We start from the raw sequence: 14983 nt of genomic DNA, 5'->3' as shown, positions 1-14983 counted from the left end.
TTAATCATATACTAAAGAGAAGTATAAATAAAGTTGAACAAAACACATCAAGTCAAAGATCTATATATGAGCAATGTAATTAATGTTCAAATTCTAGCACACTGGCTCAATACAGAAAAATTAGTGGCTAGTTAAATTTATTGCTTTGTTAACTTTCTAAAAGAGAAGACACTCTACCTAACATTGTTTACTAGCTACTTAAAAAACATCAGTTGAACAATTATTATAAGGCATGATTAGTTTGAAAGCAGTGCTGTAATTTGTGGGAAATAGATGGTTAAACAACTCAAATTCAGGTGATAAATGCTTAAAATACATTTTTACAGAGATGTAAAATAAGACTGAACTGGGCAAAAATAGGGTTTTCGGGACAGATTAACAGATTGGTAGTATAGGAAGTTGAAAGATCAAGTCACATCAAAGAAGCTTGTAGTATATATGGCTGATAATTGGTAGATATTGGGGAAGAAGATGGAAGCTAGATGATGAAAATTTTTTCATAACTATATTGGAAATAGGTTTGAGAGAGAGCTTTAGAAATTCCTCATCTCCTAGTTTAAAATTTAGTGTAAATTATTTGGAAAATTTTATCTAAAGGCAACAAAACAAAAAATTCTTATCTGTATCTGGGGACTATTTAGTCCATCTCCCTAGAGGAATAGACTAGTGTGAAAGTAATATATCATACTCAACTGGAACATAGAAGGGAACTAAGAAGAGCTAGTACCTGGAGCTTTAGGGGATACATTTCATGACCTTCTACTACTCTAAGAATCATAAAGAAGTAGGGCAAATAATGGGAATGTGACTTTGAGTTTGCTGAAGCTGGAGGATGAAAAAATGTTTGTAAAATCTCAAGGCTATTTTTCTCTTCTGTTCTCTTTTCTTTTAAGATCCAAAGGCACCCAAATAAAGAAATTACTTGGTTCTTTGTTACAAACAAGGCTGCCAATATATCTTGTACACTGCAAGTGCTTATTAAATGCTTGATGATTTGGATTATGATATACATTTATAATATGTTTTGGGATTTACAAGTCATTTTTATGCATTGAATAATTTAAACCCACAACCACTCTGGGTGATTTATGTGAAAATATCTTCTTTTTTAGATGAAGAAGCAAAGATCCAGAGAGGTAAAACTACTTGGTCATGGTCATGAGAATGGTACATGTAGAACCAAATGGGCAATAACTGTGACAGCCCCATGCTTTTTTATATTATGGCAAGGCCTTGTTTGTGTTAAGTATTTAACTCCACATGATAACAAACTCAGCAACTGAGGAATGAAGACTCAAAGAAAGCACCAAGAACGAAATGTACTCCAGGAAGCTGCTGAGCAGCATTCTAAAGGGAAGCTAGCCCCTAAACTTTCTTACTGTCTACTGCACTACGTTGCTTCTCAATAATGCAATTAACATTATTCTAAAAAATAAAAAGGTTGAGAAAAGCAAACTTACATGAGTATGTCTCCAAATGTCAAGAACTGTCAGACAGCAAAGGGTAATTGCATTTATATCTTTGGAAAAATAAGACATTATAAGCTGACAGTTTTCATAGCTGTCAATTCCTATAAATGAGCATTTTAAAAAACCTTCCAGGAGACTAGAGAAGTCTTTAGCTTTTGTTGACAGATTGTAAGAAGGCAAGTCAAGTTTGAATGTGAATTCTAACTTGAGATACAATGGGAACTGTCAAATAACCCAAAAGTACTTGAGTTTAATGTGGAAAATGCAAGTTTACCTAGATTTTAACAAGAAGAGGAAGGGAGGCTCTAATAGAAAGTTCCAGGGATTTGTGCTTGATCCTATGCTCTTTAAAAATTCTTAGGAAAGACTTGGACAAAGATATAGGTATATATTTATCAAATATGAAGATGATACAAAGAGAAGAGAGATAATAAATATTTTGAGCAATAAAACCAGAAACCTAAGAGATCTATACAAGCTAGAACACTAGACTGAGACTAGTACTTTAGAAATTATGTAGTCTAAATAATATGATAATTATGTAGTCTAAATTTACCAGGGAACATGTAAAGTCTGGATAGATGCTTGCCTAAAGGGAAGCATCACAGATGTCAACCAGGCCAAAATAAGCACAATGCTTAATTGAGCACTGGGAGCATTGACCCATAGCAGAGACAGCATCCTCAGTGCACTAGATCCATGGACAGAAAGGACAGGGTATTACAAAGCTGCTACTGGAGAGGCTGCCCAACCCTATCCTCCCTCTTTTTTTTCCTCTCTCTCATGCTCTGTCTGTTTCACTCTCACTCTGTCTCTTTTTGATTCTGTCTCTGTTTCTCTCTCCAAGAAATCAGACCTTCTGCTAACTTCTTATTTTATGTAATAATTCTCAATAACTAGACCATAGATTTTTTCTTACATTTGGCATGGAAAAAGGCTAATTACCAGGGTATAGGGTAGGGGATGGTGACATGGTAACCCTTATGCAAAGAGAAAAGAATCTTAATCATTGCCAGACTGAGGAATTTGTTTGAAAGCCAGACTGAGGAGAATTATTTCTAGAGGTGATAAATTTACAAACAAGAAAATTAATGTTTCTTAATCAGAACAGAGATTAGAACTCATGTCTCCTGACTTCCAGTTTAGCATTTTTTTTTTAGCCTGGTTGTTGAAATACAGGAAAAGATATGAGTTGGATAGGAGTTCATTTTGTCACAGAGACTTAGGAGCTTTAATGGTTGGCAGGTTCATTTATTAAACTTTTCAATTCCAAGACTCTGTTCTATGACTAGTCATACAAAGATAAAAGAGAGTTTACTACACACAGAAAAATAGTTTGATCAAATGGTGAGCAGTAACAATCAAGATTATCCAAAAGTGCTTTACAAAGTAGATGACATTTGATCTGAAGCAAGAAAGAATAGAGGAGGGTGTGAATTTCAGGAATAGGAGACAGTCTCTGCAAAGCCATAAAAGATGAGAGATAAAAGGCCAAGTTTATGGAATAGCTAATACATCAGTTTGACAAGAATACAAGGGAGGAATATTAAATCCAATTGGTAGAACATTCTGGGATCTTATAAAAGCATGATGGATATACCATTTAGTATTCCAGACTATTTTTAGATAGCTTCTTTAATAATAAATTCTCCTTATGCAAAAGATGGACAATGTCTTTATTTTTATTTTTGTTATTTGGGTGGGAATCAGGAATTTTAATCACCGGGTATGTCAACAAAGAAGTGATTCTAAAAAAAAGGTAAGGGCAAGTTTGGTGAATCTTTTAAATGCCAGACTGAGGAATTTGTTTGAAAGCCAGACTGAGGAGAATTATTTCTAGAGGTGATAAATTTACAAACAAGAAAATGAGAGTCAGACTTGTGTTTTAGGAGCCATAAATGAAATAGGGCAACTAAAATGCTGAAGCAATTTTAGTTTGCATTAAGAAAAAGTGCAGCATGCAGAAAAAGTGAGGCTCTCAGTTATGTTCACAAGAGTAGACATGGAAAACAGGACAGTGTTAATCTGGAAAGTGTTCTAAAAAGGACAGTTTGGATGGTAAAAGTTCTCAGGATTTTAATATGAGAAACACAGTTCTCCCCAGGATCGTTTTCTTCTTGTCTGATCATTTGTTTTAATTTTCTTTGTTCAATCATCACCCATCTTCTGCCTTTTAAGTATGAATGTTCCCCTCAAGAAATGTGGGCTAGGGTTTTTACTCTTTTCTCTTTAAGTTTTCTCCTTTGGTAATGTCTGATTTCATGGATCATCTTTATACAAATAATTTCAAAGATATATAATAGGATTGAAATTTGGCCATATATACAGCATGTCAAGGGTTTCTACTTCTGGTGCTGCTAAGTGCCTCCTTGAAACTTGTCAAAATTTTGGAATAGTATGTATTAACCTCATGGAGGTTACTAGAGAAACAGTGAGAGGTGAAAATAATTTACTTGCCCTATCTTAAATATTAAGAAGACTCAAGTAATTCCCAACAAGGAGGAGAAAGATCACAATGGGGGGCAGATTGTAAATTAAGGAGTTGCTTCCTCTGACAGTTGAGGAATAGCTCTGGGCTTAAGAGCTAAAATGTGCCCACGGGTCTAAGACATGGGGACTTTAATAAAAGAGTGATAATTCTCTTTGAGGAAGAAACCCCAACAGCAGAAGATAATTCCAGTAGATGGCAGTAGCTGACAGCAGTTCTGCAAGGAAGCATTGAGAAAGGGAATAATTAGAATCTTCCAAGGCAGTGAGGGCAGCTGGTAGATGAGAAGCCAATTTGAGAATGATAGGATCTAAACCTAAAGGCAAGCTTGTCTACAGAGAAATCTGCCCTTTGTGTGTTTTAGGAAGTGGGATGGAAGGTGATGTTCCCTTAGCTAGTCTATTCACTAGCTTTATGGTTCTTTGTCCACTGGTTGAGAATGTATTGGCTATACTTGAGCCATATCCCTATATGCTGAGCTGAGGGGCAGGGAAATAGAAGATAAGATCCTTTTCCCTTGTCTCCCTCTATGTAGTTTGTTCACATATGGATATAACAGATAAATATAAATATTCTATACATATTGTATGCATACACAAATTGTGTGTGTGTGTGTGTGTGTGTGTGTGTGTGTGTGTGTGTGTTTGCATGTGTACACAGGTAGTCATGGGTATTTGACCCAGAATTTAGAATGTGGCTATTCTAGTTTCTCCATTCAGTGGGATGTATAAGTAATCAATTATGAAAGCTATGAGATTATCTCTGGTTGAGTATTATTTATCTGAATTGTGTCACCTGAGCTTGGTTCAGGTATCTTTCTTCAAAGAGAAATAACTAGATGAGCTGGGAAGGAAGAAGTCATCAGCCTGTCTTAAAAATTGTTTTATATGTCTTTGTTATTTTTTGCCAATGAAGGACTGTTGTCTTGTGCGTCTGTTACATACTTTAATATCTAGAAGTAATCTAGACACACAGGAGATCATCATTAAATTCTTGGTTGTTAATTCACCGATCATCTTCTACTTACTTACCCTGTAATAATAATTTCTGGATATGTCTGTGCCCCAATGTTCCAGGTCCCTCCACTGATTGGCCACTCCTAAACAGAATAATTAGAAATCAAACATGAGAGAATTAATTATGAAGTCTGAATGCAATCATCTGTTTATTTTTAATCATCTGTTATTTATTTTTAAAAATTTAAATATGTACATATAAGAAGCAAATGGCTGGCTACACAGCACTTTATAAAAGTTTTAATTACTTTATAGAAAAACAACACAAAACCCATAACTGAATTTCCAGTAAAATTTAGGGTTTTTTATTATCAACATCATTCTTTACAAAAAAATAAGCTAAGTAAAACCAGAAAAAAAGTCTGATGAGGAGAAAAAAAAATCTTTATTTGAATGACTGATGTGAATGCAAAAGGAACTCCCCAATCCAATTTAGATTTTTGAGATTTATGTGCTGAAGATAGATGCAAGGATAGAAGACAAGATGGTAATGGTAGCATGGATGTTATTATAAGACTAAAATCACAAGTGCTAAAGCTCAAAATAAGCTATGGCTGTGAGGAAAGCTCAGATCAACAAAAAAAATCTTGTTTTTTTTTTTTAATTATCTTGAAGAAAAGATCAAAGATCTAAGAATGCATAAAAACACTGCTCAGGGAGGATGAAATTAAGATAACTGACAAAAGAGTAGAAGAGAAGTTGCTCGATTAGAATTTTACTTCTATCTTGTTTGCAAGGCAGAGTGTCTTTTGGACAACTAAAGAGGAACCTAGAACAAATGGCTGTTAGTGACATTTAAAGATCATGGAGAACAGGAAAAATACCATATGAACAGAGAAAGACAAAGGTTGCCCAGATTTTCAAAAAAGGGAAAAGTATAGATTCCGTAGCTGATGACTCATGATTTTGACTTTGTCTTCCGGGAAAAGTCTAAAATGGATCATTAAAGTGATGGGTAGTGACCATTTAGTATGGGAAGAGGTGATTACAAAGAGCCAAGTAATCTTACTTCCTTTTTTGAGAGGATATTTACATTGGTAGCTTGGGAGAATGCTCTCACTATAATTTACCTATAAAGCACCTTTTATTATTGTTAAAGGGAAAGATAGAGATGTAGGACTAGATGAAAATTCAGAATTTAAGATTAGGCATTAATGATTCAACATCATCTTTCTTGAGAAACCTCTAGTGAAGTGTTCCAGAGATTTGTGCTTGGCTCTTTACTGGTTATCATTTTATAATTATGTAGAATAAAGGAATACATGATATCCTTATAAATTTTTTCAGATGACACAAAACTAAGAGGTATAGTTAACATACTGAATGAAAACATCAAAATCCAGAAAGATCCTTATAAGACTATATATAGCATTAGGCTGAATTTAAGAAGATAAAGTTCAATATGGATAATTGTAAACTCTTACACTTGAGCTTAAAATATTCATTTCACAAGCAAAAGAGGGGGAGGCAAGATTAGACATCTTGTCTGAAAAAGATCAGTTTCAGTGTTTCCAAGTTCAAAGAAGTGGCAGTCAAAATAGTGAATGTGAATGCAAGTAATGAAGTATAATTTCCAGAATAAGGTGATAGCTCATCTGTTCTGTAATCCACAGCTTCTTGTGATTCACAACTCCATATGAGATCTTGTAACTGAATATGGGAGTCACAAAATTATGATTTATTATTAGTAAATGTTTGATTTATATATCTATCTTATATACCTGTATATCCAGGGTCACATTAAAATTTCTCAGAAGAAAAGGGATCACAAGTGGAAAAAGGTTAAGAAGCCCTGCTCTAACCCACTCATATCACATTTGGTGTATCATGTTCATTTCTGGGAGCCATTGTTTAGGATAGGCAGATGACAGAATTGTTTTTATAGCGATGGTTATTAAATCTATGGAAGCTGTTGTAATGACCAAGAGAAGTAGTGTAGAGAGAGAAGAAAAGAAGATCTGGGACAGCATGATCTGAATGAGAGTCCAGCAAAAGACTCAAAAGGAGCAGTCAGATAAGAGAATCAGATTACAAGGGGTTGTAAAGTAGAGGGATAAGGGATTGAATCAAATATGGTTTTTTTAGATTGATTGTAAAAGAGCGATATAAGACAGTGGTTTAAGGGGGTTAAATGAAAAGTTTTTTTGTTTTTTTTTTTAAAGGATGAAGGAGACCTGATCATGTTTATAGATGAAAGGGAAGAATCCAGTAGAAATGAGATACTGTATTTTTGAAAAAAGAGAGTGAAGACAAGTTGCAAAAGAATTTGGGAAGGGATGAGTTAAGGGTACCTTAAGACCTTGGCAAGGAAAAAGGCCACCTCATTGTCAGAAATTAGTAAAAATAGTAAGAATATAGAAGTGTGATATAGACAGGTTTGAGGACAGACCAGAGAAGAGAGAGATCCTTACAGATGTCCTTGATTTTCTCTAGTTAAGAAGGATGGAAGGTGAAATTTTTCTGTTGACAGGCAATATTGAAGGGATAATGTAAGGGGATGGAGCAGAACAGAGGAGAGAAAGTGTGGCCAATACCTCTGACAGTGCCAAGATGCTTCCTGTGTAGCAGCATCTCATCAACCAATGGTTAGAAGCATTTTGCTTATTCCAAAGCTCAAAGACTTTTACACTTAATTTAATTGATTAATTTGATTCAATAGAGGTTTTTTCACATGATAAAGGGCAGGTAGGTGGTTTAGTGCACACCCCAAATCCATTCAGAGAGGTCAGGAAATGGTATGAATTAATTAAGGAATAATATGATGGGAGCAAATGAGAAATCCAAAATGTTCTAGAGTAAGGGAATGCTTTTGGCTTGAGGAGATCAAAGTAGACTCCAAAGAGAAGGCAATATCTCTTCTCTGGAGGAAGAGAAGGATTCTGTCATCTGGAGATGGGGAAGGAATACACTTAATCTTGTACGTGAATGAAGAGAAGAGGGAGATGAAGTACCAAGTTCATGAAGTAGTTCAGCTTGCTTGGAATGGTGCACATGTGCAGAAAGGCTAATGTGAAATATGTTTATAGAAGTATAAAGAAGAATGCAATTTTGAGTAATTTGATTAAAGGAAAAATACTTTCTCATTAATGATATCATAAGTGATTGTAATTCAAATTGCTTAATGTTTTAGTAACAGCTTAGTGCTCTGCACTGCCCCTCTTCCCCAACTCCAAAGCAGACTTGATCCTGGAAAAGCTACTTGTTAGAATTGTGATCTGATCTGATCTGATAGGAGGATCATTAGGAGGAAATTTAGAGGAAATTAGGAGGAATATTAGAATCTACAGATTACAGTATTTAAGTTAAGGCAAGTTCATTAATCAGGACTTCTCATGCCACCTCCTTTAGTGGTATTGCTGCTGGTTACCTGGAATACTCCTCCTCATCTCTTCTCTTGGCTTTCCTCGAACCCTAACTAAAATCCCACATTCTGTGGGGAGCGTTTTATGATCTTAATTTTAGGATCTTCCTTCAATTGATTATTTCCATTTTTCAATTATTATCCAATTCCAATTGATTTAATTTATATTTGTTCACAGCAAATAATTTGCATGTTGTCTCTTCCATCAGTCTGTGAATTCCTGGCTTTTCTTTGTCTTTCTAGCATTTAGCACTGCATCTGGTACACAGAAGGCACTTAATAAGCTACTGACTGACTGTCTGACTGTCTCTTTTATCTAAAATGCTCAACCTCTCAATTTCTACCTCTTAACTTCCCTGGCTTCTTTCAAGATTCAGTTCAAATTCCATCTTCTATGGGAGGCCTTTCCCAGACAGCAGCTAGCCTCTTCTCCTCTATGAGTCTGGAGTTGAAATACCTTGTTAGAGGAACAGCAAGAAGGTCAGTATCATTGGTCACATAATGATAATGACAATAATAATAATAATAATACATAGTTCATGTTTATATAGTGCTTACTATGGACCACGCATTCTGCTATATGCTTTACAATTATTACTGCATTTGAACCTCACAACAACCATGGGAGGTAGATACTATTATTATCCTCATTTTACAGCTGAGAAAACTAAGGCAAAGAGAAGTCAAATGATTTGCCAGAGTACCACAACTAGTAAGTGTCTGAGGCAGATTTGAATTCAGGACTTTCTGACTCCAGGTCTAACATTCTATCCACTGTGTCACTTAGCTGGTATGAGGAGAGAGAAGGGAAGAAGCAAAAGAAGATTAAAAAAGGGAGCAGGTTATAAATGGTCTTGAATGCTAAAAAGATGATTTTATATTTGGTCCTGGAGGTTATAAAGAGCCCCTGGAATTTATTGAGAATAGGGGTGGGGTGACATGGTCAGAGGTAAACTTAAGGAAGATCATTCTGTCAGCTAAGTGGAAGATGAATGGTAAGAAATGTGTGGTGAGACCAACCAACAGAATATTGCAATAGTCCAGGAATGAAGTAATGTCAGCTTGTTGACAGTGTCAAAGGAGAGAAGGAGCATATCTGAGTGATGTTGGGTTAGTAAAATCAACAGATCTTGGCAAGAGATTGGATATGGGGAAGAGATTAGAAAGAGCGAGAAGTTGAAGATGAGGTTTAGGTTGTAAGCCTAGGTGACTGGGAGGATGGCATTATCCTCAGCAGTAATATGGACGTTAGGAAGAGATGAAGGTTATGGGTAAAAGAAGGTTCCGTTTTTCACATATTGAGTTAAAGATGTCTAAGGGGCATGTAGTTGATAGTTGGGGATGTGAAACGCAAGTCAGCTGAGTGGTTAGGTCTGGATAAGCAAATTTGATCGAAAACATACTCCTTCTATATTCATCTTAGCTTTTTTAACTTACAGCATGTTTTAGAGTCACTCAATAATCCATTTGATTTCAGAATTGCTCCTGTAATTTAGAGCACATTAGTCTGGATGATGGTGGTCTTCAAAGATGTACTCTGGTAGGAGATGCTTCAGATGCCTTACTCTAGATTGATGTTGACCCCACTTACCCTCCGGTTTTACCCATGGATTGCCATAAAAACCAGGCTTTTCAATGATCAGCAGAGACATTCAAGAGTCTAGTCTGCATATTTGCTGCAGAACTCTGTCATCTCAGTCTATTAACATCTTTCCTCTATACAACGTCTTTCAATGACTTCCTTATACCTACCTATTGATTTTAACAAACTCTTGATTCTGACATTCAAGGAAGGACTTCTACAATCTGACTTCAGTCTTGTCTCATGCTACTTCCTTCTATATCTTTTACACTCCAACCAAACTGTACTCCTTGCTGTCCCACAAATACTGACTCCTTGCATCCATGACTTTTTTGCTCCCTTATAATTGGGATATCCTTCCCTCAACTCTTTCTCCTGATTCCATCTTTTGAACCGATATTACATTCTTTACAATTCACTTCAAATGTCAACTCTTTCATGAAGTCAGCCCTGATCTTCCCAATCAACAATGTCTTTTCCTCCATAAAGCTCTAATAATACTTTATTTACACCTCTCCTAGGCTTTATGTGTTATTTTATAAGTTAATTCTCTATGTATACCAACTCCATGAAGGACTACAAATTTTCTAAATCCTATAATCTTTCCCACTGATTAGCATAAGACTACACACAATAAGCATTTGTGAAGCCCTCAAAATCCCATTTGGCTAACTATTGTCATTAGAAATAAAGGAACACTTTATGTTGCAATTCTTATAATATGATGATCTACTTCACAGGTCTTAAGAAATACATAAAGCAATAAAATATGGATGTAAATAAAATAAAAGTAAATAATGTTTTATATATCTCTTTTACCTTATTGCTGTATCCTTGCTTTTTATGCTTAACTCCTATTGAATAGAGTACTAGAATCAAATCCGGAGGACAGTCAGCAAAATACGCTGTGCAGGTAACTGGTGATTCATGAATGTCCATGGGATAAGGATTTTCAAAGATCGGAAAACTAATAGATGAAGACAACATATTAGTTCCATTATGACAAAGTGAAAAACGCGTAGAAAATTCTTTTTTGGTTACTCTATTTTTTAAATTTTATTTTACATTTTACCTTCTCTCATTTTAAATATTTTTTTACATCACTCTTATTTCTGAATACATCCCTCCCTCTCCCCATTCAATGACCCATCCCTTGTAAAAGATAAAAAAGGAGAAAAAGCCCAATTAAACAAAAATTAAGCAATACATCAACAGTGATCAAGAAAATTTTCTAAATTATAAATTACACTGCCAATGAATTCTTAAAGATTATGAGTTCTATAAGGCATGCATTTTAACACCTATAGTTATTTCTTTAGAAAAGCAATCTTTATAATTTAATACAACAAATGGGTAGAATTCTGTTTTTAATAAATATGATTATATACTTATGAGGATACTTCCATATCTCAACCAATGTGCCATACTTATGTTGATTTTCTAGAGTTAACACAGAGAATTCCTTTTAACAAAGAATCCTGTATAACAGATACTATCACAAGTCCATATCTTCTTAGCAGTTAGTTGTTAAATGTGTTTATGTTAATAAAAATTTTAGTACTAGTGAAATATTAAATGTCCTTTAAGAAATTTACATATTTTCCAAAATGTTTTATTTGTAAATAACTACAAAAATACTCAAAAAAGCTATTTACCACTTGGAAACATAATATGTTTGAAGAAATGTATTTAAATAAAGAAAAGTTTTCATGATACACTATTTCTTTCCCTTTTATTTTGATGATGTTTTAATATAATAACAAACTGGTTATCTTGTCAAGTTCATTAAAATGGGGTGCTATCTGCATTATTAAATACTTGTATTAGAATAGTGAATTAGTCTATAAAATGCTGATTTCACACTATTGGTCTAATTGTAGCATCCTTAAAACAAAGTAATCTTTCTTTTACATGCTGGATGACAACTTAAGTAAAATAATCCTACAGGCTTTCAGTACAAAATTTACTTTATTGCTCTTCAAAGATGAAAAAAAATGTCCCATGTTTCTTGTCTCTTCCACATAAAAAATCTGGAATAAGATAATTTTGGAGCTTCCTAAGTTTAGCTAGATTTAACCGTTTTCAAGATGTCCTTTATGCAAAATGACTAAAAGTAACTTTTGGAAATTTTGGCATTGTCAGGATATATATTCAGCATTCACAAATGTTTTCAAAAGCAGTAAGATCTCAAGGGCTATCTTTATATGCTACCTTATTGCTAGAAATACTTGGCCTGGAAAAGGGAAACTTTGGGAGAGGAGGGAGGTTGGGAATGATAGGTGTCTTTGAATATAAAAAGGGTTGTCATCTGGAAGAAAAAGTACATTTATTTTGTATCACTCCAGTGAGTTGAACTAATATCAATAGATGGAAGTTACAGGAAATAAATTTTGCTTCAATAAAAAGAAGAACTTTTGAACACTTGGAGAAATTTTACAATGGAATGGGTTTCTTTGTAAGTTAGAGGAGTCACTGGAAGTGGCACGTTTAAAAAAAGCTTGTATGATGACTCCCTGTCAGGGATATTATAGAAGAATTCACAGGGAGTTAACATAAAATAACACATAAAGGCCTAAGAGAGGTGTAAACAAAGTATTATTAGAGCTTTATGGAGAAAAAGACTTTATTAATTGGGAAGACTCCAATTTGAACTGAGTGCATGATTACTGGTGTCACTTTTAGATGTAATGGCATGATTCTATGTTTTAAAAAGTAAATGCAATTCAAGGCAGAGAAATTTCAATTGGTTGCAAGATTAAAAAAATTGGAAGTGATTATCTAGAGAGACTATTAAATGGCTGATATCTTTAAAAAATCAGCTATTTAATAGTCGATATCTTAAAAAAAAGAAAACTAAGCAAAAAAAAGAGCAGAGGCAATAGAAATAATATTACATGTAGAATCAAAGAAGTGAGTTCAAATTTCAGCTTGGTAGCTTACTATTTGCATGGGTGAAATATTTAAAATTCGTAAGTCTTAGATTTAAGTTTATTCAGTAACGGATAGACTACATGATTTTTAAGGTCCCTTCCAGCTCTAATCCTACAATCTGAACAGATTTAATGATTCATTTGCAAGATAACAAGACCTAAACTGCTCGAGATCTCTTCTCTTATCATTTTATAAATGGTTACTTTATCTATATTAAATATTTAGCAACAAAAAGTTTTATGCATACTAAAATATGCCCACACAAGCAGGAAGAGGACATTTAAAGACTTCTATATACCTAGTGATTTCCCAGGGGTAGTGTGATGTAGTAGAAATTGCTGTTTTGGAGTCAGGAAAACTCAGTTTCAAGTATTGCCTTTGACACATATTAGTTGTATGGTCTTGGGCTATTTAAATGTTTCAGTTACGTCTTCTAAGACAATATTTTATAGACAGGCTGTTGAGAAGTATCAATGGAGGAAGTTTTTACACTGGGAGTTTCCTGAATGATGAAATCATAGACTCAATCCCTTGCTCTTCTTCCATTAGCTCTAGTATTTCTTTTAGATTACAGGTCTATAGACCCATCCCAATTTCTATGACTGTTCCCTAACCAACATTTCCTAAGGTCTTATAAGACCAATTCAAAAAGAAATAAAGATTTCAAGGAGCTTACATTCTACCCAATGTACATTTAAATATCTTAAATATAAATAAGCGTAAATGAGCTTCTTAAATTAGCACTAGGGACTGAGGAAGGCTTATTGCAGGAATTAAACTTTGAATAGGGTTTTAAAGCAATGAAGTAAAATAAAATAGAAATGGTAGGATTATTTCTGACATGGGAATACTATGACATACAAAGATAGAAAAGAAATGGCAAAGCCATGTTTACTGAAGAGCAAAAAGATTATCTAGGTTGGCTGGATAAACTCCTTGTTGAGGGAGAAATAAGTGTTGATGGTGGCAAGATAAAAAGGATACAACTATGATAAGTGGATAGCTTTAAAAATGAAACATAGGAGATTTGGGTTAATGCTTATTCTAGCACTTGAAGGGGAGGAGAATAAGGAATCACTGAATAGAGAAATAACCACTGTAGGTGTGTAGACAAAAAAATGATGAATGACTGGACTAGGGTGATGGCTTAAAAATGGAAATGAGAGATACATTCAAGAAACTCTGGAAAGAAGGAATTGGCGGTACCTCCTAAGTGATTTGATACAGGGTAGTGGTAGTGCTTAAGGATATAGTGCTATTGAAAATGGTTCCAAGTGAATTGGGTGGGAAAAGAATAATGCCATTGAAATTTGGAAAGGATGATTATTTAGAGGGGTAATATGATAAATCAGTTTTTGAAAGTTATGTCACTGAAGTATAATAATCCTACAGATCCAAAAATATAAGAAAAAGCAGTAGGTGATGGAGATTGAGAACCAAATTTACTTGTCTGTACATGGTAGCTGAAAGTATGGATGAGTTTTCTGAATAAGTGAATATAAAGGGTTAATATAAAGGATTTTTGATGATGTTAACCGATAATTAGATTACATAAGGGGAATGTGCAAAAAAGTAATCGAAAAACCAGTTTGAAAAAAATGAGGAAAATTAGAACAGCACAATAGAAACCAATGGAAGAAAGCATATTAAGAAAAAAAATGCATAAATCAGAACTTATGAAGAAAATATATATGAAGATCAGTTTTTGAAAAAAAAAAGGGATAGAGCTAGAATTGGAGGAAGTAGGCTAAGATAAAGTTATAGCTATCAAAATAATAATACAGATATTGTGCTGCTATGAATATAAAACTTGTTTCAAGACATGCTACAAATTAGCATGGATTCTTCACTACAGAAAAGGATTTAGATTCACATGTGGACTTCAGTAAAATTTAGTGTCTAAGAGAATAGACCTTTACTACTCTATTGCACAGGATACAAAGGTTCATAAGTTTCAAATCCACTACCACTTAAAATGTGGCAGGGAGAATATATGTTGGTTTGAAATTCACTACTTCTAATACAAAGAATAGACCTCTAGATCTATTTGGAGAACATTTAGTGCCTACTATGGAAATTCCTGGAGAAAATAAAGCTTCTCTCCTCTCTAATTCCCCAACCTCAACTTCTTCTCAT

General features: G+C 34.2%; 1 protein-coding gene across 1 annotated transcript in view; it reads right to left on the bottom strand.

Annotated features, from left to right (window-relative positions):
• The window catches only part of STXBP5L (syntaxin binding protein 5L), a 430479-nt gene that overhangs the window by 143898 nt on the left and 271598 nt on the right, over positions 1-14983 (bottom strand). Inside the window, exons 12-13 of the mRNA XM_051990611.1 lie at positions 10736-10883; positions 4989-5056 (exon numbers count right to left, since the gene is read on the bottom strand). Coding sequence (XP_051846571.1) covers positions 4989-5056; positions 10736-10883 — 216 coding nt within the window. The remainder of the gene's footprint in view (positions 1-4988; positions 5057-10735; positions 10884-14983) is intronic.

The sequence above is a fragment of the Antechinus flavipes genome, chromosome 3, assembly GCF_016432865.1.
Source record: "Antechinus flavipes isolate AdamAnt ecotype Samford, QLD, Australia chromosome 3, AdamAnt_v2, whole genome shotgun sequence".
Lineage (NCBI taxonomy): Eukaryota > Metazoa > Chordata > Mammalia > Dasyuromorphia > Dasyuridae > Antechinus > Antechinus flavipes.
The sequence above is the reverse complement of the archived record's forward strand: the minus strand, read 5'-3'. Positions and strand labels throughout refer to the sequence as shown.